This window comes from Rhinolophus ferrumequinum, chromosome 16, assembly GCF_004115265.2.
Source record: "Rhinolophus ferrumequinum isolate MPI-CBG mRhiFer1 chromosome 16, mRhiFer1_v1.p, whole genome shotgun sequence".
NCBI lineage: Eukaryota > Metazoa > Chordata > Mammalia > Chiroptera > Rhinolophidae > Rhinolophus > Rhinolophus ferrumequinum.
The window spans coordinates 4,174,487-4,199,886 of NC_046299.1; the positions used below are offsets into that span (position 1 = coordinate 4,174,487).

General features: G+C 47.7%; 1 protein-coding gene across 2 annotated transcripts in view; it reads right to left on the reverse strand.

Moving 5' to 3' along the window:
- Nucleotides 1-25,400, reverse strand: part of DOCK1 (dedicator of cytokinesis 1) — a 455,780-nt gene that overhangs the window by 86,787 nt on the left and 343,593 nt on the right. For both annotated transcript variants that reach the window (XM_033130588.1, XM_033130587.1), the window contains exons 30-31: nt 12,137-12,215; nt 5,427-5,527 (exon numbers count right to left, since the gene is read on the reverse strand). In XM_033130588.1, the coding sequence (XP_032986479.1) occupies nt 5,427-5,527; nt 12,137-12,215 (180 nt within the window). The remainder of the gene's footprint in view (nt 1-5,426; nt 5,528-12,136; nt 12,216-25,400) is intronic.

Sequence of the window (25,400 nt, forward strand, 5' to 3'; positions counted from 1 at the left end):
TAACGAGAGGGAGTGAACAGGCAGATCTGATACTGGAGTTTTCTATCATTTTGAGCTAGACAGACGTGAGGAGCTGCAGGGCTCGGCGGGGAGGATGAGAGGTACCCCCTCTTGTGTGGGGGGAGGAACCTCCAAGTGGAGTCCGTACTAGGTGCATTTGGTTGGATTTACAGACCCTAGAGCAGTAGATGGGTCCACATGGAGACGGCCAGAGGCAACGCAGTGGGTGGGGCATTGTTCCACTCTGACCTCACAGGCTTTCCCTCTAGAAAAAACTCACCACATGAATCATGCTCCAGTGTGTTCTAAGTTAGCCCCCAGCCACGTGCTCAGATGCATGGGGTCATTCCCACGTCACTGGACCTCCTGCCCTGCCTCCAGCCATAAGCCCTCCAGATGCTGCCACTCATTTATGCTTCAACAACCCAGACCATCCTTTTGCCTGTAGAGCAGACCACGCCTCTGGGGCCCGATGTCCCCTTTGGGACTGGCTATCGCTGGCTCTTGGCTCCTCTCAGTGAACCTGGTAAATCTGTCAGCCTCCTTCACACCCAGGCTGGAAGCCCCTGCTGCAAGGAGGCCTTCGGGCTCCCAGGTGAGGCCTACACACCCACCTCAGGCCACACGGCATCTAGTTAGCACTTGCGCTCCACTCCAATCATTAGTATTTCTGCATATTGATCTCCCCCTCTAGACTGGGAACTTCGTATCTCTGGGTCCCTAGCACCAGGACCTAAAGGAACAGAGGACAGGTACTCAATCCCTTTTTATTAGCGCAATTTAAAAGTATTAAAGCATTTCTAGGCACGGGGTATGTTTAGAAATTTAACCATCTGGATAAGAGGTCTTCAAATATTTCTTAGGCATGTTTTGTTATTTAGAAATGAAATTGCACTTTGGTCATAAAGTGTTTGAGGTATAGCGAGAAACATGCAACACACAGGAATCATAAACCATAAAACTCCTAGAAGAAAACAGAGGCAGTAACTCTTTGACTTCACTCTTGACGGTATTTTTTTGGATCTGACTCAAAAGGCAATGGTAACAAAAACAAAAATAAACAAATGGGACTACGACAAACTAAAAAGCTTCTGTACAGTGAAGGAAACCATCAACAAAATAAAAAGGCAGCCGACTAAGTGGAGAAAATATTTGCAAATCAAATGTCTGATGAGGGGTTAATATCCAAAATATATAAAGAGCTCATATAGCTCCATAACAAACAAAAACACAAATAGTCCAATTTGAAAAATGGGCAGAGGATTTGCATAGATAATTTCTCTAAAGAGGACATACAGATGGCCAACAGATACATGAAAAGATGCTCAGTGTCACTAGTCATCAGGGAAATGTCACCTCACACCTGTTAGAATGGCCATTATCGAAAGGACAACAAAAAACAAGTGCTGGAGAGAATGTGGAGAAAAGGGAACTCTCGTGCACTGTAGGTGGGTATGGTAAACTGGTGCAGCCGCTGTGGGAAACAGTACAGAGATTCCTCAAAAAAGTAAAACTGGAACTACATTATGACCCAGCAATTCCACTTCTGGTATTTATCCGAAGAAAACAAAAACACTAATTTGAAAAGATATATGCGCTCCTATGTTCATTATAGCATTATTTACAATAGCCAAGATACAGAAACAACCTAAGTGCCCATCAATAGATGAATGGATAAAGAAGAGGTGGTACATATGTACAATGGAATATTACTCAGCCATAAAAAGACTGAAATCTTGCCATTTGCAGCAACATGGATGGACCTTGAGGGCATTATGCTGAGTGAAATAAGTCAAAGAGAAATACCACATGATCTCACTTACATGTGGAACTGAAAAGAAACCAAAATAAACGCACAAACAAAACAAAACCCAGAGATACAGAGAACAGACTGGTGGTTGCCAGAGGGGAGGGGGCGTTGGGTGGTGGGTGGAAGGGGTGAGGGGGGCCCAGAGGTACAAACTCTCAGATATAAAATAAATATGTCATGGGGATATAATGTATAGCATGGCGACAATAACAGTAATAATATATTGTAAATTTGAAAGTTGCTAAAAAGCAAATCTTGAAAGCTCCCAATACAAGAAAAACAGATTTTGTAACTTTGGGGACAGATGGCAACTGGACTCACTGGGTAACCATTTTGCAATGTGGAGTCATTAGGCTGTACATCTGAAACTAACATAATATTGTATGCCAGTTATACTTCAAAAAACACGCACAAAAAAGAATACAACAAACATGGTGAACCCGCCATGCCTCCCAGCCACACGGCCTCTGGGGCAAAAGCACTGGTCTCAGAAGCAGATACCTTCTCCGGGCAGCCTGTCCTGGCCAAACAAGTACCCACAACCCTGCGAGAGGGCCCCTCAGGCTCCTCTCAGGCTGCAGAACGGCTCAGGCAGTCTCTCCAGAGTCTTGCAAAGACAACTTCTGAAACACTCGGGATTTTTCCCTCAGGGCATCCATGAGAAATTTTCAAAGGGAAAATCCAAGTGTCTTATTGGTTGTGAGCGGGAGAACACTAAAAGCTCAATTCAGAGGCCCTGCCGGCTCTGGAAGGGGAGATGCCAGCTGGCTGTGTTTAGTTCCTGGGCTTTGAGGGCCCTGAGTGCAGGCGGCTTGGTGGGAAGCAAAGGTTTTCTTTGGCGGCCAAGGCCCTGGGTGGTTAATGCGTTTATTGATGTTGTTTTAGCTTAGCCTGCGAAGGCTCTCACCAACAAGAGAAAGGGCCCAGTGCAGAGCTGTCCCGCCCAGCCTGGAAAATGCTCCAAATCAAATTGTTTTATTCTAAAGCCCCTGAAGGAGATGCCAGCATTTTCAAGGCAGAGTTCCAGTTTAACTTGCTTCTCCCACAGGCATCCCTACGGGATGGACGTGCTGTGTGCTCTGCAAGGAATGGGTTCCGCCTCCGGCTGGAGGTAGGTGTGGATCCCAGCATCACCCCACAGGGAACCCTGCACACAGGCAGGCGACTCCACCTGCTGTGGACGAGCTTTCCTTCTGCAGATGAACGACAAAGGGGCCTGGGTTTCCGGAGCGACTGGATGAGCTGTGCTGTGTTGCTTTCAGTGTGAGTGGTTATTACTGATTCTACTACCAACAGCTTTTCACCAAGACAACCCTCAAACATCCCCCACTAACTTTGTAGGAGGCCTGAGGGCATGTAAATTTGGCCAGGTGGAAGCATTCCTGTGGAGCCAGTCCCCAGAGGGGGCCACCGGGAAGTATCTGCTGGTGCCTGGCTTCCTGGCACCCATCGGGGGCACACACTGTGCCTACACCATTCTGGTACATTTCCCTTTTCTGAACAATGAACACTGTCTACATCAATAGCATAGAATGGAGTCACCTAACTGAGGAAGCTTGAAGGAAAGATGGCAGGTGACAGCTGACCTTTACTTAGATGGGCACAGATGGAAAAAATGGAAGATTCTAAAAGCAGCACCGGTAAAAATCTTGGGCTCTGAACTGCCTGGATTAGAATGACTGTGTGTGACATTGGCCATCTGACTTGTTCCCATTGTGCTTCACTCCTCATCTGGAAAATAAGGATGATATGAGACCCTAAGAATACTTTTGGGTTTTATTCTAATGATTATATGTGAAAAACACACACAGAGTGCTTATGAAGTGACTGGCTATAGGGACAGAGTCCCAGAGAGCAGTTTCCAGATTCTCGACCTCACGTGGAAAGCTGCTGGCTCGGGTAGTAGATGGCCATCAGCTGTAACCAGTTAGCCACTGGCCACTGATATAACGGCTGTGGCTAAGCTAGCAAGCACGGATTGCAGCAAGTGAGGTTAGCAAGCGGATTGTGGATTGCAGATCGTGTTGATCCTATTTCCTGTGTCTCGCCCGGCCACCGGCGATACTGGGGTGCAGGAAGACCCTTTGATGGGGTATTGGCGGATGTTTGCTTTTGTGTCTCAATCAGCCGCCATTGAGAATATAGTGGTATGACTCCTCTATCTATGGCTCCGTGGGTGTTCCTTTTTGGTCTCACCATATCCTGCGTTCTTGTGTGGGGAGCGGGAGCTGAGTCTTTCTATTACACTGGTGCATAGTATGTGCTCAGTACAAATTTGCTGAAATAATTACTCTCTGGGGATGACATGCGTTCGATTTGCCTTGAAGGTCACACACACACAAGATGAGAAAGGCTGACCTGCTGTCCCTTCTGAGACTCTGTAATGCAGGGTCTCTGGCCCCGCTCTCAGCAGGTAGACACAATATGGTGAGGCCAAAAAGGAACAACAACGGAGCCATATATAGGGGAGTCATACCACTATATTCTAGATGGCGGCAGGTTGACACAAAAGCAAACATCCGCGAGTACCCCAACAAGGGGTCTTCCTGCACCCCAGTCTAGCTGGTGGCTAGGTGAGACGCAGGAAGTAGGATCAACACAATCCGCAATGTAATCCGCTTGCTAACCGCACTTTTTAGCCATAATCCGCGCCTGCTAGCGCAGCCATGGCAGGTATATGAGTGGCCAGTGGCTAACTGGCTACAGCTGATGGCCACCTACTACCCAAGCCAGCACCTTTCCACGCAAGGTCGAGAGTGGAAACTGCTCTCTGGGACTCCGTCCCTACAGACTCCCTCTGGAATCTCTAACCTCAGTGAGCGGGGGTGGAGGGAGTGGGGGTGGAGGGAGTGGGGGTGGAGGGAGTGGGGGTGGAGGGCAAAGCCTTGGAACGGTCAAGATATCGCAGAGGTATTGAGAAACAACAGATAGGGCCTGATGACTTGGCAATGGGAAGCCATCTGAAAACTCATTTCAAGTATTTATGGGAAGGGAGAAGTCAGTGAAACTGAGGTAGAAAGAGGGGAGGCAAGGCCGTTAGGGCACCCAAAGGTTAGAAAGAAGCCCCCACAAGAGTTCTTTTCTTTATCCTGGACCAGGGGTCCTGCAGGATGCAGAGCTGAAGGGGCCAGGAAGGGGGCTGGGCCTCCTAGGGGCTTCTCACAGGTTTGCCAGGTAACCCAAGGCTCGTTCGGCCCTGTAGAGTTCCACCTGGAGGACAGGGCTAACCCCCAGAGAAGGGGCCTGGCAGCTCTGACTCCACTCTGAGGCTTCCAACAAGCCCCTCGCAGCTGAGAGCTTTCACCAGAAGCTCCCTGTTCGAAGCAGCGCTGGAGAATTAAACAATAATGTGAACCACACATGGAAGGACAGCAGACTAGTGCACAGGAAAAGCTAGTACCTCCCCAAACTCCATTCTGTGCCATGCTAGCAGTCTTTTTTGGAATCTTGACTCATGACTTGGAAAAGGCAATGCCCGGTTCATGATTTGGAGCCACCCTGCCACCACACCACGACCACAGCTCAGTGTGTGCCACGGAGACTCAGAGGCTGCAGGGACATCATGCTGACAGTCACAGGCTCCTGCCCGGCACCTCAGGGCACCGTGCAGACTTACTTGTTAAGGATTTTGGCTCTCTTCGCACTTGAAAAATTCTCCAGTTGCAGGGATTCTTGAGTGAGGAACGCCACAGCCAGGTGAAAGTAGTTGTTCCATAGCTGAAACCAAAAAGGGGGAGAGGCTGAGGCATCCCTGCTTCACGGCGGCCCTCGGCAATGCCGAGGATGTCCCACCTGCCAGCGCACGCTCCTGGAATGTCTCGGAAACCACACTTCCTCTACGCAACTGGCTCACAGCCACCCAGGCCGTGGGTCAGGGCTCAGTGTGGGCTCCCCGGGCCGTGCTCAAGACCCAGCCGAGCCGCTCACCGAGGCCAACAGCCCCCTCCCCGTGCCTGGTGTTCCACACACAACAATGGGAATCCCCGCGGTACCTACCTTGGAGGGGACGGGACGGGGGGGGGGGGGGGGTAAATATTAATATGTGCGGAGACTTCCGGTGGCGCCGCGCATCCGGGAGCACGTGATAAATGTTAGCGCCTATGGAGTGCCTTTACAGCAAATAGATTTCTATAACTTATGATCTTTTCTGATACTAAAAAAATATATAAATGCTACACGATGAAGGAAAACAGATATAAAAAAATCAAGCATTTTGTATTTAGAGGACGCACAGACTGCACGTGGCGCAAAAGACTGTTTGCTGTGACATGACGTGTCATCCTAGAGCTGGCCACTGGGGAGCTGTGTGTGTGGTAACAGACACTTGCCGTGACAAACACGCTCTTCCACAAGAAACGGTGTGAAAGGGAGATTTCCTGAAGTCGTGGAACCGACTGCCCCCCATTAGGTCAATGTTGCAATCAGGTGGCGATAATGAAAATGAACGAAGGGTTCTCGGATCACAAAGACGGGTGCTTTGCTTGCTTATTGGAGTTCAATAAACGGCACCAGCATCCCCCTTGCTGCGGGGACTCTGGGCTTGGTCCCTGCCCGCATCGCATCGGATCAATCAGTAAGTCCATCGGTTTTCACCTTATCAGTACCTCCCAGACCCATCCATGTGTGTCAGTCCGCATGGCACCCTCCCAACAACCAGCACAGCCTGTGGCCTGTTTCCTGCTGCTGACCTCGTCCCTGTCAAACCCACTGTCCACAGCGCGGCCAGAGGAACCCACACCAACCTGAGGCTGCCTGGCCCTGGCTTGAGCCCCTCGGCAAGCTTCGCACACCTTTGGGGTCAGGAAAGACCCTGAGGATGAGTGACTGCCTCTCTCCGGCCGCCTCCCGCTCGCAGCCTTTGTCCTCACAGGACTCAGCCAGCCTGCCCCTCAGGGCCCTGGACTTGGCCTCTGCAGACATGTGTCCCACCCCCTTCTCCTCCCTCAGGTGTCTCAGCACACCTGGAACAGGTGTGTTTGCCTTTTTGCCCTCCCAGCACCGCCATGTGTCCCTACAACGACACTCTGTTCCCCCTTATGTGCAGGCACTGGAGTCCTGCCTTAATCATCCTCTCTGAGCCCCACAATGGGTTGGGGAGGATCCCATGTCTGGCATAGAGAAAGTGATTGAGCAATAAGAACCAATAATTGAGGGATGAACCCACTGGGAGTTCTCAGATGCAATATTAGAACCCCAGGGACACTGCCTCCAGATTGCTTCCATCTGCTCCCTCTCTCAGAGGGTGGCACCGTGGCTAGGAGGTATGAGGAGGGTGTGAGAGACAAGTGGGGAGGCCCCCAGGAACTGCAGTAGGGGGCTCAGAGAGTGGTTTTTACAGATACTCCTCGGCTCCGGAGCAAAGGGCTGTCTCCTGGAGGAACTAAGCATGCTCATAGCAGACGACATTTCAGGGGGCCTTCCACCTGCACCAGTGGGAAAGAGCCTGGACCATCAGGGTTCCCACTGCACCTCAAAGCTCCAGCACACCTTCAAGGACATTTGTGGGTGTCGGTTTTCTCAGTTCCAAAACAGGGATAATATTTATTATATCAAATGAGAGAGTTGCAAAGAGTTCTACAAAAATAAGGCATTAACAGTATTGATTCTATTTTTAGTCACCTGTGAAGTAAGTGGAAATGTTCAAGTATGAATATAAGAAAGAGTGTGCTGGGCTTCCTCTTATCCCAAAGCCACAGGTCACAGGTGAAGTGGAAGAAGGATCTTGAGTGAGGCACCCCGAACCTACAGCCCACACTCCATCACGGCCCACAAAACCCCGTTCTTTCTCAGCCCCTTTGACAATAAAAGGGGGGCTCGGGTCACTCAAGTACAAGTTGCACCTCCCACCTCTGGCCTCCCGTCTCCTGGCCGTGCCCTCCTGTCCAGGCACTGGCAGGAGTGACCGGCCACGTTCAGGTGTGACCTGAGCACCATAGCTGGGCACAGCTAGAACAGGCCCCACAAATGCACAGAGGGATTTTAACAGACACCGGCTGCCCTGCCTGCACAAAGAACATCAGCAAAAACGTGGATGCTTCCTCTTAAGTTCCAGCTTCACTAACTCCCTGTCCCTTCTCTTCATCCCTGTCTGCTGAGTCTGATGTCTCCTCAGAAACCTGCCCCAGGAGAGGTTGAAGGGAACTGAGTAGTCAGGTGCCCTGAAGAAGGGGGTTCCTTTCTCCGCGTGCCTGGCGATGGAGCACTTCTACCTGGAATGCCAGACAGGAGGGGCCAGGAGGACATTTTTATTTCCTTAGGGGTGGACAGGCTGCATCAGGCTGTCGGTGCCCCAGAAATCCATGGGCCACTGTCAGAGCACAAGCAGGGTGACGCCGACCCCCAGGGCTCGGGAGCTTCTGGCACAAGGCCTCATCACTTCCGTGCCATTCCTGCTAAAGGGGGGTAGCGTGGGTCTCTCCACGAGAAGGCTTGAGACAGCCACACTGAGAGGCCTTCTGCAAATAACAGGCCTGCGCTCTTCAGAAGTGTCAAGGTCAGAGTCAAGAAAGAGTGAGGAGCTGTTCTAGCCTGAAGGAGATGGAGGAGACGCAGAAACTGAATGCGTAGATGCCGAGAAGGAGCACTGAGGATTTGCAGGGCAGTGAAAATACCCACAGGACACCACAATGACGGATACAAGTCCATAGAATGGCCAACATCCAGAGTGAGCCCTCGTGTGAGCTACGGGCTGTGGGCGGCCATGGCGTGTCAGGCAGGTTCATCGATGTTTTAACGGATGCACTGTTCCGGTGGGGATGGTGTTAGTGGGGACACGGTGCCTGTGCGGGGACAGGTGGCATATGGGAAATCGCTGTACCTTCTGCTCAATTTGGCTGTGGACCTAAACTGCTCTAAGAAAATTAGGTCTTTACAAGAATCACATAAAACACAAATGTGAAAGCAGCTGTAAGCAATGCCTGTGACCACTGCGGTGCGTGATGAGGACGTTGAAGGATGTGACAGGGATGCCTGCACTTGACTGCGGTCTGAGGACTCGTGGCGGTGACGGTACCGTGCATCTCCTGATCTGGGCCGTCTCCTCGGAGTTCCGCAGGACAGAGTCCCTGCTTGGAGACGTGCCCGGCAACATTGGGGTCAGATTGTGAGCTTAGTACTGGAAGGTGAAGAAACAGCTCTTTGTCCTGCGCTTGTCAGAAATGAGGGGCAGGCTGAGGAGGAGCGGGGGAAGCAGCCCTCAGGGTCGGTTAGTTACAGGAGCAGGAAGTGTCAGGAGAAGGAACTGTGCGGTGAACCTGAGCGTGTAAGAACATAACGATTTGCCCTGTCAAAGCACCAGCTGCCTGAAGGCTGCCTCTGCCACATGGCACCTAAGCACGCCCCCTGGGGGTGGGCAGTGGGCACCCTTTGGGATGAACAACCATCCACACACACTTCACCCCTGCCAAGCTCAAGGAGCTATGTTGGGCCAAAAGGGCACATGGCTGCGTGTGGGTATGAAGGGGGGGCATCCAGGGGACCAAACTCATGAGACAGTGAAGAGTGCAGTAGTCCCTGACATGCTGGGAACACGGAGTCCACACTCACAGCAGCCATACTCGAAACATACAGAAATCTACCCAGCAGGGAATGGGCTAGGCTGATACGGACAAAGCGAAGGACAAAGCGTCATGAAGGACACGCACACACACACACACACACACACACACACACACACACACACACACACACAGATCTAAATATTCAGGTATAGAATGGGAAAATAAATACTGCAAAGTATTCCTCCAAATACTGTAACATTTCCCCTACATCTATTTATAAATTCAATGGCCTTCCAATTAAAATACAAGAGGCATTAAAACAAAAAGGTCAACAAGCTTACTTTGAATTTCACATGGAAGAAGAAATACAAAAGAAGATCCAAGATAATTTTGAAAGAGCGCATTAATAGGGAAGCCCTGACTCTACTAGATGGGTATAAAGCTAGTAGGTAATAACACAGAAAACAGAATTGATAAACACACCTTTGCAATTATGTTAACAGTGGCATTTCAAATCACTGGGGAAAGTGGAACCTATTCAGGAAATGAAGTAGAGAAAAGTGAAGAGTTTAACTTCACTTTTAGTGATTGGAAAGTTAAAAGAAAAGATTAATCTAATAACTTAGGTTATTAGATTAAGTCCTTAGGTGCCTATCCTTATTTTTTCTATACTTTTTGAATTTTAAATTTCTATCTTAACAGCAGTATAGAATGTAAGTATAAAATATACCAAGTACTATATATCTGGAAATGTTATCTTTTTCACAATTTGATTTTTTTTCTTATTTTCTCTGCCTAATGCTTGTTCCCTGCCTAAGATTAGTGATTCGAAAGCTAAAAAACAAAAACAAAAACAAAAAAACAGACCTATAAAGGTATTTGCAGATACTAACTACATAACAAAAAATAGTTACATTTATAACATCAAGGCAAAGAAGGATTTGCCAAGTAAACTAGAAACCACAAGATCCATAAAAGAACTGACAGATTTGACTGCGGAAAAATTAAATATTTCTACATGATAAAACTTAACCCAAGACTAGGCTGTCGCAAGAATTTCAACTTACGAAAGAGTATGGCAAATAGCCTATAGAAAAATCAGCACAGGAAATGATCAGAAAGTTATTATTAGTAGTAGATAAGTTAATAATAATAGAAATTCTCACAGCCAGTAAGTAGTCTCAGCCTAACTAGCAATCAGAGAAATTCCAACAAAAATGAGAATCAGCAATATTTAAGAAATTGATATTGGAGAAGATTCTAGAAAAAGGTGTATCTCAAAGAAGGTTGGTCGGACTGCAAATTGCTAAAGCATTTTAGGATCTCCATCAGACTAAAATTTCTTAGCAGTCAGCCTGGCAATGCTTCCTGGAAGCTTTTCTACAGCAATGCAGCGCTGAGATGCACGTGTGAGACCGGTGACTTTTCATGGTAGCATTGCTAACAGGGGGAACTGGAAATAGCTGATAGGTCATCAGTGCGGGGATGCCTGTGCAAATGTTGGTACATTTATATTGTGGAACATGACAGAGCTGAAAAACACACAGCATATGCTCCAATTCGTGTTAAAAGCCAAAAGAAAGCATGCATAAGCCCATATAAATGTTTAGCGAAGAATCAGGAAGACCACACAACATCTGGGTAAAAGTGACCCTCCAGAGGGAAAAAGACTGAAAAGGGACCTTTCATATTTTACTCAATGTGCTGATTTATACTGCATGAATATTTTATGATGAGACTATATCTCTGTATTAGGACATGTGAAAACAAGCATTAGGCAGAGAAAAAAGAAAAAAATCAAATCGTGAAAAAGATAACATTTCCAGATATATAGTACTTGGTATATTTTATACTTACATTCTATACTGCTGTTAAGATAGAAATATAAAATTTAAAAAGTATAGAAAAAAGAAGGATAGGCACCTTAGAACTTAATCTAATAACCTAAGTATCATATTAGCTCTAAATTTTCGGGGCCGCGATGCAAAAGGGTAAGTGATGGTGTGTAACTATTGTCTGCAACACATTTTTGACTCGGACCTTCCACTGGGTGTGCAGAATTCTTTAGGTTCCTTCTCAATGCTCAATTCCAGGAAACTAACATGCCATTTGCATCTGGATGCTTTTTTTTTATTTGCAAACTTTAGTAAATGAATCTAAGCAATAATAATGACAAAATCATTATTAGCAGAAACACATCCAGAATACAATGGAACTGAAAGCCACGAATATCAGATGCACAGGAAAAATCATACCTAGCAAGATCTATCCTTAGTACACACATGCACGCACACGCGTGCACACACGCAAAGAAGTGGTAGGGCTGAAACTGGTGGACCAGCTGACCCACGCCCAGAGGGATAGGGCGGGGTCTTCTGCCTTGCAAAGGCCAGTGCAGGCGGCACAAAGCCAGGAGAGAAGAAATACATCGGTGGAAACACTGAGTTCTAAAAGCCAGCGATGCACGCCCCGCCCCGGCGCCTCCTCTGCTGATGCTCCCCTCCGCCTGTTAGGATGGTCTGGGACAAGCTCGGCAGCCACACAGAGACACAGTGGCCTCCTGGCTCAGACTCCCTCTTGTTACTCTGATTCAATACGTTCTCTTTGAAACAGCTCCATCTCCTCTTCCTTGCTAAATTGAGCAAGTACCTTGAAGGCATAATTTTCAGTCCTCAGGTTCCAGTAATACATATTGTAAACGCCATTTCCACCCCTTGGAGGGGAGACCAATTAAGTTCTAGGACCAGGAATAAAAGGTATTGGCTCAGATGAGCAATTTGTTTTAACATGATTTCCCAACCAAGACTGCATCTAACTCGTCTCTTACCTGCAGCTCAAAGTTGGCTTGATCCAGAAATTTCTTGTTCAGCATATCTGCATACTGATTAATCGCTCGCAGGAAGACTCTGAAAGATCAAGAGAAAATGACATAATTACACACTTAGGCTCTGGCACCTCTGTAGGTTTGGCACTGCAATTAGGTACAACCTGGACTGCCGGGAACGTGAACTCTCCAAGTGAAAAGGGCCGAGGTTTTGCCAATGAAAAACCCAGACAATATAGGCCAATGTTCTCCAAATTAATCAAGGACATTAGCACATGCAGAATAAAAGAAACAGACCAAAATAACGGTGTCTGAAAGTAACATATGAAAAGTATCATTAAAAACCCTAATTTAAAAAAAGGTACAAATGAAATCCTTTTCTCAAGTCACAACATCTTAATGTTATATTATGAAATTGGTCTTTGCTTAGTTGGCTTTTTAAAGTTAAGCATTTGAAAGCGCTGCTGTTATTCACCAGCGTGGAAGTATGACTTCTTTCATTATCATTTGTCCTGTACTCCAAATGCTAATTTTGGTCACTGTTTACTTGTTTAAATAAAACTTTAAAAGCTTTAATAGGTCTGAGAGTGATTTACTAAGAACTTCAGATGGAATACTGACTCATTGAGAATGTGCAATTTTAAGCACTGAGATACCTTAACTTTCCCTTTTCTGTATGAAACATGCCATTCGAAAGGTCATAAATGGCTCCAGAGCTCTAGGCCTTTCACAAGCTTGCTCATTTAGTACATTTGTTTTATTACCCCTGGGAGTACTGACTATATAACACAGCTTAGTTCTCTAGATATTTCTTTTGAAATGACCCCTCTCTCTTTGCACAAAGGCAGGATGCAAGAGGAATTAGCATTAGGTCACAGATAATAAACTTAATTACACTTCCCCATTTAAGCAGCAGGAAGCAGCATAAGAGAAATCTAGGTTACCTACTAGGAACCGTGCTCTCTGACATGATCTTAGCTAAGGAGGCCGGAAAAGCTCCGTGTCTCTGGCCTTCCCACAGCCTCTAACGGTGGCCAGTCAGCATGGGAGGAGGGAGAAAAGTAGCCTGCAGCTGGGGCTTTAGGACCTCTGCATCACCACCCCTGCCACGACCTGCCCTCCCACACCTGCTGTCACTACGGCCTCTCTCATCCTCGTCATGTGGCTACAGCTCTAAGGAAGGGGCTTTGTGACATCAGCTCAAGAAACCTAGCAGTGGGATCCAGGACTGAAACAGGTGCGACAAATGGCCTGTGATGGGGTTTGCTAGCTCCGTCAGCGTTGTCTGAATTCTTCCCTGGGGACATTAAATCTAACCGGAAAGGAAGAATTAGTATCTTAAGTGACTATTAATTGGAGGACATGGGGATCCTGGCAGTTTCATTAACCAAGAGCATAGGCTGGGCAGCAGCATCCATCACCACGGTGTGTGATCAGCTTTTGCAAATACAGGATGAATTTTATAATTCATTGGGGGAAATAAAAGAAAAGATGAACACAGGGCACTTAGGGCATCCTGACAAATGAATACAGGATCAGGAGGAAAATCGCTAAATTCAGGACGTGCCTCATGTATACACAGACCACCTGGCAACCCTCTCCAGCCTGCCAGTGTTGGACGGGGCATCCCCTGTCACGTCCAGCCCTCACAAGGACAGGATGCATGGCCAAAGAGGCGATGGTCTGCCTTGTCCACGTGACCCCTGGCAACTGTGTTCAGGTAGCATTAAATACAGCAATCAGAGATCCCCCAAGCGTGAGTGGAATGGGAGCACTTCCTGTCATTCCAGGGGCGGGCTCTCATGCAGCACAAAAACAGTGGTACCAACATATCGTTGTTCGTTAAGTTCTCGAACTTGGCTGTTCGCTAGAGTCCCCTAGGGTCCTTATCAGCTTTAAGGAAGACCCTCTCTCCAGACGTCTGTGATAATAATGACAAGGGGACTAAAACATGCATTATTTGTACAGGGCAATTATTTTGTCTCAAGACAGCACCCAAACAGTGGCAATACGCTACTTCTAATTAAGCACTAGAACAATTTCAGCCAGTTAAATACAGATATTTCTCAAAATGACTCTTTAAAAACCTATACCTTGCAGAAATAACATGAAGGCCGAGCACAAACTTTTTAATGACCCGACAGCTCAGCAAGAGCAGTGCCTGCGAGAGTCTATAATTTACACTCACTGTACAGTTTTTGAACAGCCAGGACACAAAACCAAATAAACACAGAATGGGAGTTCTACAAGGAAATCTACAGGGAAGATAAAATAAAAACTGTAATCAGGGCAGTAAACAAAGATGGGGTGAACTGTACGCTTGGTGGGTCCAGGGCAGCTTCACTTCCACGGAACGATCCAGGACACACATAGATCACATCCGACGGCTCACACCTGATGGGATTAAAATCTTAGCTCCTCTGAAGCTGAATAATACTGAATGTCAACTATAATTATATATATATATATATATATATATATATATATATATATAGTCACGGGATGTGGAATACAGCATAGGGAACAGAAACAGCTATATTCGATGTCAGAAGGGTAGTAGATTGGGGGAGGTTATCACTTTGTGAGGGGTGTAAATGTCTAACTATTACATTGTTTTGTACACCTGAAACTAATAAGTAAATAAATAAAAACCCAACTTAACAATGCCCCAAGTCCACCTGAACATAAATCAATTATCTAACTAGGATACACGAAACCTAAACAGAGACTAACTTTTAGGCAAGACTATTATCTACTGTCATTCATAAGTTAATTTTAATACATGTCCAACTAGGGGAAATAAACAAGAAAATAACTGTAGCAGCTTTTGTATAACAATCTGCTTTCAGTCACAGAGGCATATGAAAATGATCACAAGCTAAGCCAAGTGACTGGATAGCACGATGCCTTATTATTCTGAAATGAAGGGTTTGGACTTGGCTTGATACAGCTCAAGATCAAGTCCTTTGTGTTGTGAGGCAATGAGACGGAGAGTGGGATGTGAGTGGGCTGGCCCCTGTCTCCCTGGTGACTGTGCTGTGCACTTTTGGAGTTGGGCTCAAGAACAGAGAAGCTCTCCAGACTATTCCCAAATGGTCCTCTTTGCTTATTCGCCCACGTGCCTGCAATGCCAAGTCAGCATCTGGTACATCACATATGCTCACTAGATATTAGTCACAGAAATGAATGAGTGGATGGATGGATGGATGGATGGATGGATGGATGGATGGATGGAAGGATGAATGATGGATGGATGGATGAATGGATGGATGACGGGTAGGTGGATGGATGGATGAAGGATGATGGATCGCTAGATGGATAAGGATGGATGGGTGGGTAGGTGAATGGATAGATGGATGAATAAGGGATGGATAGATGAGGGACGGATGAGCTGGCCCAGAATATCAGACCTTGACTCAGTCGAAGGACTTATGGAGGCTAGAGCTAAATTGTTTAGTAGCCCGTGGCTCTCCCCCCTAGAGTCCTTGCATTTTGAGTAGATTTTCCATGGTGAGGTTCTGCTCTTTTGAGGTTCTTGTTAACCAAATTTTTCATTAGACATTTGGCATTTACCCCTCACTGCCCTCTCTACCTCCTGTACTAGTCTCCTTGCTTCCCTCTGAAGTGAGTTTCTTGATGGCAGGAACCTTGTCCTTTGTATAACAGAATCCCCCAAAGCATAGAAAGAAATCTGTTGCCACTGCGCATATTCTGAAATATTCTGACCTAGGGAACTGTTAGCTGATAACCACACTAACAGATGTCTCAGAATCAGTGGTATCCAGGACCTCCCACCAGCCAAACAAAATAAAAACAAACACACACACACACACTCTGAGCCTGCTCCAGTGGAGAGGGAGAGAAACCACCCTTCGGCGATCTGAGTTTTGCTGTATTCTCTCCACTCAATGTCACTGTACATAAACTACAGGACACAGTGAACAGAGGTCACACGTGATGCTCATAACATCCTAAGAACATGAGAACGAGACGCTTGCAGGTGATGGAGAAGGGGGAGGACACGCCACTGCTGTCCTGCTGGAAAAGCGAAGGACTCGGGAAAGATCAATCACTCTGTGAATCACTCACGTTACGTCTTATTCCCAGCCGTGAGAATTAAGCAATTTTCAAAACCCAGAGCTAATGGTGTGAGAATTAAATGCTTTCAGGGATGCTGTCCCACATGGTCAAAATGGTCAAAAAGGGTAAGTCGATATTTAAATGAGTTCTTTTCAATCATTTTTAATCTACGAAAGGATTTATTTATGATCTAAAAATCTGGAAGATAAAACCAAACACAGAAATAAATAATGTAGAGAGAACCACAGGCAAATTACGTCATCCTAAAAATATTCAAAAAGCTCTACCGTTAAGACATTCAATCTATTCAAGGCAAGTGACGGTAACTTGTGATTTTAATGGCCTCATGGGAAGAAGTTCATCACCTTCTCTCTTCTTGGTAACCAATTCCTGTCGACCATCATCTTCATCAATCCTGCCACACTACCATTTTAATAATTGGGGTCCCGTGGGAGGGAGGGAGGGAGGGAGAGAGAGAGAGAGAGAGAGAGAGAGAGAGAGAGAGAGAGAGAGAGATTGAAAGTTCATCCCCGAAGCTCATACAATTAAAAACAAACAAACCCCAAAGCAGATGTTTCCTGATTTCCTTCTCTTCTACCTGGACATTTAACCTCAGGAGCTTCCCACAAGAAACACAATGCTGTACTGTAATTCCTGTTGGTGTCAAATATGAGTTTAATTGTTGGACACACACACACACACAATTAGCCTTAAGTTAATGCTTTCTATCACTCATCTAGCTATCATTTCTCTCTCTCTGTCTCTCTCTCTCTGTCTCTCTCTCTCTCTCTCCATGTCTATGTAATCATTTAGCTACATGGCCTTCAGAACGTTGCTTAAGTTTTCAAGAGTCTCATATTTTCAGTCAGTAAATCAAAGTACTAAACTATGGGGCATCTAAGCTCCTTTGAACTTAGAATCTAAGCGTTTTGGGTGTTTTCTTGTTTGTTTGTTTTTAGCTCTGAGATTAAAGGTACAAAGGAGATATTGCCATATAATACGAAGTCATTTATACACCATGGTCTCTGCTGACACTTCAGAAAGTGTTACGTAGCATTTGGTAAAAAGGAAAAGCATACCCTACGGATTGGACTCTGCAGACTTTAGGTGGTAGGCTGCGTGTGGCGTGGTCCCGGAGGCTCCTCCACCCGCAGGAGGCACCCAGCTCGTCACCTACAAGCATCTTATAGAGGAGGTCCCGCCAGCCTTGCCTCGTGGGCCACGTCCCTGCTCTGTTTTGCACAAAAAGGGCCGTGAATGCCACGTGGGAGACCAATCCCAAAAGCTGCCTATTGTAAGCAAGGCGCGCAGAGCAATAAACGTGGCAGTCCCCTATAATTATCTGTTAATTGAGTCCAGGGGGAACTTAGGGAGTGGAACAGAATCAGGAACCAATTTAACTATTAGAAGCTCCTGGCACAATTACAGTCACCAAAATGTCTTCATTATGATGGAGGCTCAGGCGTTTCTAGCACCTCTGTTACCCAGCGTCTGCTGCCAATGAAACTGGACGACGAGGTGCCTCATTACTACGAAGGAAAGGACACTGAGAATGGCATTGAACCTCCAGTGGGATACGAAGCCCCGTTTCTCAAATGGTGAAGCTGGGTTTTTGGGTTTGTTTTTTTTAATTATCCCTTCCCTAAACATACTTTAAGTTGCATAATTAGATTGTACAGTTCAATGAGGGCATTTAAATACCTCTGGCATTAAAACAAGAGTCGCTTTGGGGGAAAAATGCATCTTTTAATAAAATGTTTTGCCCAAAGTGGGAGGAAAAAGGGAAATAAATTAAAAGCGACAGAGTCTATCCCTGAAGATCAATGAGTCAAGGAATAGAGGCTGGAAAAGTGCCTTAAAACGACTTCCACATAATTCTGGGATGCTGGCAAGGAGAAGCAACCTAAGGTGAAGTGATATAAGGGACGCAGAGAATGTCACTTTGATTAGACAGGGAGGAGAGGTGATGAACGCCTGACTTCAGTGCATCCAGCTTCGGCCCATCCCACACTTGGCAGAGAGCCTCTTTGGTCAAGTCGCTGACCAGACAGGACCAGCCACTTGCTATAGTGGGACCTTGGGTGGAAATGAGGACCGCATGGGCACAAAGAAGAGGCTCCTACGCAAGGCCCTGGTACAGGAAAGGTGGGGTAACACACAGAAAGTGGGAACGGGGGGCGGGGAGGGCTTTTTGATTTGGGAAAGACTGGGAAACTCAGTGTCACTAGAACTTTCGGGGATTGAGGCTGGAAGGGCGGCTGGGTGCAGACTGTGAGAGGTTGGAAAGGCCAGGTGTGGAGTTTGCACCTTGGATGGTGGGCCGTGGGGGCTCCTGGAGGCTGGAGAGCTGGGCAAGAGCAGGAAGGCCAAAGCTGCAACGGCCTTTGTTCCCTAAGGCACTAGAGGCGTTCCCCTTTCCCAAGAGTTCCTCACTTCCTTTCCGACATAGGGCTTCGATATCCATCGCACTCTTAGCTAAAATCCCGACTGCTCTGGAACGCTTCTGCTGGGCAGCACCATAGGAGCAGGCTCCGTCTGTGGGGGCCACGGGAACCCAGAGAACCCCTGGCAGGGTCTGCTCCGGCCTACAATCGAGACGTCCCCGGGGAGGGGTGTCAGGAGCAGAGATCCCCGGGCCCTGCTCTGCTCGTGGGACTCATGCTAAACAGAGTCACTCGGACTCAGATTCCTGCCCAAACAGTACTGTGGCCACTGAGCCACGCGGTGGAGGCCAGGACTCCCGAGAGAGGTGGGGATGTGACCGGGGTTCTCACCGTTCCTCTCCCCCAGGTCCACCCCTCGCTTCTGCTGCTTCTCTCGTGAGCATTTCCGGAATCTTGTACGTTCCACGCACTGTTCGTACTGCACAGAACTCATGTTTTTACTGCTCAGAAGTCTTGTGGGGCATGAATTACCTAGTATTTTACGAATCAGGAAACGGAACCTCAGAGGGGTAGAGGCTCACGTTCCCACAAAACAGAGCAAACGCAGATCACGGCCACCCCCGGCCACCAAGTCATGCTGCCTCCCTCGGGAACCTCAATCAGTGTGGTCGCACCATACAAGCAAATCCCCACAACTGTGTTGGTTTTCCAGTGTATTAAGCACAATTACCAACACATATAACAGTAGACAGCACGAGACCCACGTACCCTTTACTCAACGTCAACAGCTGTCACCTCCTGCCCAGGATGGTTTCATCTCTCCCCATCCTGTACCCCTCCCATATTATTATTACTAACAGACTTTATTTTTAGGTGTGCAGCAAATTTCGTGAAAGTACTGAGATTCCCTCTGCAGCCTGTGACCTTACACGGGCACAGTGTCCCTGCCATCCACACCCCCACCAGATGCTGCACTGGTCACGCTGAACCACGCTGGCACTCCGTCATCACCCAAAGCCCACAGGTTACATTCGGGCTCACTGTTGATGTTGGATACTCCGTGGGTTTGGACAAGTGTAAGACAAACGTGTCACACGGAGGGCTCTCACTGCCCTGCAGGTCCCCTCTGCTCCCTGTTCATCCGTCCCCCTGCTGAGCACCTGGCAACCACACCTCTCTTTTCTGTCTTTGCGGTTCTGCCTTTTCCTCACGTGGCTGGAGGCATATCACGTCATATGCAGCCATGTCAGATGGGCTCATACCGTATTATTGTTATGGTTTCTCAGTTCGCTTTGGCCAGGACTAAGACCTTTAACATTTGAGGCGCTTTACAGCCAACATGTAAAACACTCTCTCGTGAGACCTGGTTCTAACACATCGTGGCAGCAGGAAGTGCCCGCCTTACACAGAATTTATGGGTCACTCAGAGTGTCGGGGGCCCGTCTGCCCCATAGTTCTGGGTACGGCTCAGGGTACCTCAGCCACCGACGAGCTGCTCACTATTGGGTGTGTCACCCTGCAATCTGTCTCAGTCTTCACTGGTGTAAAATAGGATACGATCACCAACCACACCACCTTAACTCACAAATCAGCTATCTCCACCATTTCCAACTATACAGTTCAGTGGACTTAAGGACATTCAGACGCAACCCATCACCACCCTCGAGCCACAGAAGTCCTGTCGTGTTGGAAAACTGAGACTCTGATCCATTAAACAACTCTCCGTTCTCCCCACCCCCAACCCCTGGCAACCACCATCTTGCTCTGCATTTCCACGGCTTTGACAACGCTAGGTACTTCCCAGGAGTGGAATCATACAATCCCTGTCCTCCTGTGACTGACTTAGTTCACTGAGTGTGCTGTTCTTCCATGTTGTGCCTGTGTCTGAATTTCCTTCCTTTTTAAGACTGAATAAATATTCCATGGTGTTTCTATACCACATTTTGTTCATCCGCTGGTGGACACTTGGGTGGCTTCCACCTTTTGGCTATTGACAATAATGCAGGTATAAGCACAGATGTATGAATATCTTTTCAAGTCTCGGCTTTCAGTTCTTTTGGGTGTATGCCCAGGAGTGGAATTGCTACGTCACAGGGCAATTCTATTTTGAACTTTCTGAGGAACACCAAACTGTCTTCCAGTACAGCTGCACTATTTTACATTCTACCAACAGTGCATAATATCTCCAATTTCTCCACGTCCTCAGCAACACCTGTTAGTTTTTGGGTTTTTGATAGTGGCCTTCTTAAAGGTATGAGGTGTATAAATAAAGTTTTATTACAACACAGCCACACTCAGTCATTTAGGGATTTTCTGTGGCTGCTTTCCCACTACAACAGCAGTGCTGAGTAGTTGGGCATACAGTTTTCTGGCCCTTTGCAGAAAAATCTGCTATCCCAGCAAAGCTGTGATTCAATCCAGATCTGTCCCCCACACAGATTTTGGGGATTCTTCACCTATTTCGGGAGGGCGATAAGGGCTCCCCTGTGCCTTGTCATCAGAAAACAATACCTGTTGATCAAAAAGACCATAAAAACCCCTCCAAAGCTTAGACAACGTCCCACTGTGAGCCCTGAAGTGGAGTTACGCGTGTTGGGATAAAAGTGGTTTGGAAACCACAGAAGGCGGGCTCCTGCCTCCTGCATCTCCAGGGCACCAAGCACGTCTTAAATGACAGTCTTATTTCTGGGTCAGGTTTTAAACATCAATAAAACCACCGTATCCCTCTATTCTATCACTTCCATCTCCTTCCTCTCCTCCCTAACCCTGCCTGGTTCACCTATTTCAACATCAAAAAATAAGTGTTGATGGATTTAGGGGTACGTTCGGTAAGGGGGAAAAATCCCCAAGGCAGACACCTATGGAATGCCCACCAGATATGTGCACGTGAGAATTCTCTGTAGCGAGAGGGGCAGAGAAGGAATGGGCATATCCTGACTCCAGAATAATCAGTCGAGACAATAAGCCAAGGTCCTGGCCCCCCCCAGAGCCCTCCCACCAGCACCCCAGCGTCCATCAGGCAGGCCTCTCCCCAGCTCCACCCCTCCGCCAGGGTCCTCCCACTGTTCCTGTGATTACAAACTGCAAGAGTCAAGGATAAGCATGGGTGCTTTGCCTCCGCGGGCTGGGCCGCCGAGAAAGCAGGGAGGGAGAGGTGACACAGCCCTGGGCAAGGCAACGACCGCCCGGGAAGATCCGTGTGGTCGGTCACTGTCACTAGAGGATTTCCCAGTTCCAAACACGTGGGGGTGGGCGTGGAGGGAAGGAAGGAGGAGCTAAGAGTTTCTGTTTGGCGATGGCACATTTTGAGAAATAAATAGCGGCGATGGCTGCACAACACTGTGCCCGTAACTAATGTCACTGAGCTGCACGTGTCCAGGTGGTTAACATGGCAAATATTAAGTTGTATGTATTTTACCACAATAAAAAAGAAAACCTTGAGAAGGGAAGGGAAACGGACATTTCCAGAAACTGCAGTGGTGGGAGTCACGATTTTTCTGTCCATAACTCCACCATCAGTGTGACTAGCTCCATGGTACACACACACACACACACACACACACACACACACACACGCAGTAAGAACCTCTGACTTTTACTCCCCAAAGAACCAGATTGTTCAGACCTGTTCTGGGAGTGGGTGGGGCATTAATAAATAAGCATAAACAAAAATAGGAATAATAATGACAACAACAACCATCAGAGTCTGTCACGGCCCTAGCAGGTCACTTCTCACTGAACACGACACAACAATGGTCACCTACATGGCGTGGTCCAGACCTACTGAGAGTCCACTGAGGCCCATCTGTGCTGAATTGCTATCCCCACAGCACCCAGCAGGCACCTTGTAGAAAATGAAATAGAGGGTCATTGAATCCACCTAGTGAGTCCAAGGAAATTTATGTGTTCAAAGAAAGGCCTGGGGGCAACTGTAGGGTTCAAAGCAGCACTTCTGAGAGAAACTAGGATAGTCAGAAAAGGGAATGCGTCTTCCCAGGGATTTCAGGCTCGGAATATCCCAGGTACGCCTGGGATTTATCCTGGTCCTTTTCAGGACTCGCTGAAGGGCGCTGTCTTCATTTTGCAGACAGGTATCCGTTGCTTTCGGCTCCTTGGCCACAGGCGTAAAACGGGGACAGGGCCTTTGCCCATTCGGGGACCGAGGTGCTTGAGGACGCTCTGGGAGAGGCTACCTGCCAGTGGAGATGTCTTCCACATTTGCCCATGCTCACTGCTGTTTGGCGACTTCTCCTCGCCACTCGTTCAGTTCCCTCTCACTGTGTCTGTGGGTCTGTGTACGTGCTGTACCCCTCAGAGAGGAACGGGGGGACATGCGCAGGAGGCGGAGAAGTGGAGAGAGCAGGAGCCTTGAGATCTGTGCCTAAATCATGCTCCGTCACTGCCGGTTGTGCAGCCTTGGGCAAGTGAATGAACACGTCTGACACCAGGTTTCCTTCCTGAGGTCTGTGGTGGGGAAATCAGAGGAGGCAGTGCTGATAAAGGGCCGGGGTCACACAAGCTGTTCAGTAACTGACAGCCACTGTTGGGCGGATGATAAAGATACAAAGCAGGAAGGGCTCGGTCCTCTTCTTTGCTATTTGTTTCAAAAGCGGCCTCCAAAGCATCTCTTCAGCTTGTAGTGGGCAAAGGCGAAACTAGGAGATTCGTGTCCATGAAAGTTCTTAGGAAAAGCGAAAGCGTGTCATGGACAGCTTCCAACTCTTTCATTTTATTTTGGCTCAGAATGTTTATCATCAACTGTTGAGTGTATGGAACTTGCTGCAACCATCTTTGTCCACGGAGAGTAGCTCGGAGAGTGCCAGACTTTCATGGAAGGTTTTACCTTGCCAAGGTGCAAAGGGGTGGCCTGGGGAGGTCTGAGCTCAGACTCCCAATGGTCCCGCAGAGACAGGGCACCAGCCCAGAGCTGCAAGCTCCTGGCTTGGCCGATATCACAGGAAGGCTGCTATTCTGGGGAGGGCCACCGTGTTGGTAGGTTTTCTGTTGGTGCATAACAAATGTAGTGGCTGAGAACAGTAGCCACGGATTCGCTCCCCGTTCCCTGATTATCTCACAGTTCTATCGGTCAGAACTCCCTGCAGGCTTAGTGGGGTCTTCTGCGTAAGATCACAAAAGGCTCAGGCCAGGTGTGCGCCAGGCTGGGTACTGACAGGGAGGCTCCCATCTTCCAGGCCATCCAGCTTGTAGGCAGATGCCAATTCCTTGCGGATGTGAGTTTGAGGTCCCCGTTTCCGTGCTGTCAGGTGGGGTCCACACTCTGCTCCTCGGGGCTGCCTGCATTCCTTCTCACCTGGCCCTTTCGTCTTTCAATCAGCAGCAGCCTGTCGAGTCCTCATGCTTCAAATCTCTTGCTTCCTTCTTCTGCTTCGAGCCAGCGAAAACTCTCTCCTCTGAAAGGGCTGCTGTGACTACATGAGATCCACCCAGATAATTTCCCTACCTTAAGGTCAACTAATTATTAACCTTAGTGACATCTGCAAGATCCATTTTTTCCATGCAATGTAACGAAGTCACTTGCTGCACGCACTTGCGTTAAGTGCAGTAACGCCTCATTACTTGCGTTACTAGTGTAACGCCTCCTAGTCAGACACAGTTCCACCCACACGCCAGCAGAGGAGGCGGACGAGGAGGAGGGTCCTTGGGACCCTCACTGATCACTTGAGCCCCAAACCTCGAGGCCAAACTGGTGTCTCGGGGCCTCGCTCCCATTCTCCTGCAGTCTGAGACGAACCCCAGGGAGGGAGGCTCTCATCACAGATTCTTCCCTTTGCTGGCCCCTGTGATGTTCTGAGCATTTGCGATGAGATGAAAAACTGTTTAATAAAGGGGAGATTGGAAGCGAACGCGAGAAATACCGACGGTAGCAGGTCTTGTGAGAATGAAGTGGCTTTCAGGACGCTGCTTGTCTGCCATCCATTGAGTGACACTTTATTAACAGGCATAGCCTTGTTCTAAGCCCGCGATGTCTGAGTCCATCCCTTGTTCGCCAGGCACAGTGTTAACAACCCAGACCACAAGAGCTCAGGAGCTGAACGGTGACTTTCTTTCCCATACCAGGCATAAAGTGCACGTAAGCAGGCACTCATACTTACATAATTCCTCTGATCCCCACTCATGAGAGGCAGCTTTCTTTGTACTGAGAATGGGGTGGTCCTCCACATTAAGTAAAGGGATCAAATTCTCCATGCCCACGGAGACATGTGACACTGGATGGTATTAGATTCAAGGTTGTACAGCATCTCAGAGGTCGGCAAACGAGAGCCTGTGGACCCAGTCCGGCCCTCTGCCTGCTTCTGCACCAATGAAGTCTTATTGGCACACAGCCATGCACATTCATTTACATATTGTGAAGGGAAGGTCTGGCCCACAAAGCTGAAAATAGGGCCTATCTATTATTTTGTTTTGTTTTTAAATTAAATTTATGGGGGTGACATGGCTTAGTAAAATTGCATAGGTTTCAGGTGTACATTTCTATAATACATCATCTATATATCACATTGCGTGTTCACCACCCAGACTCAGTGCTCCTTCCATCACCATATATTGGATCCCCTTTTCTTTCTTCTACCACCCTCCTCTCCCCCTTTACCTTCTGGTAACCACTAAACTGTTGTCTGTGTCTATGAGTTTTTCTTTATTTGTTTGTCATGTTTCTTTTTTGCTTTCAGGTTTATATCCCACATATGAGTGATGTCATATGGTCCTCAACTTTTTCCGTCTGACTTATTTCACTTAGCATGATAATCTCAAGATCCATCCGTGTTTGCGACAACATGGACCTC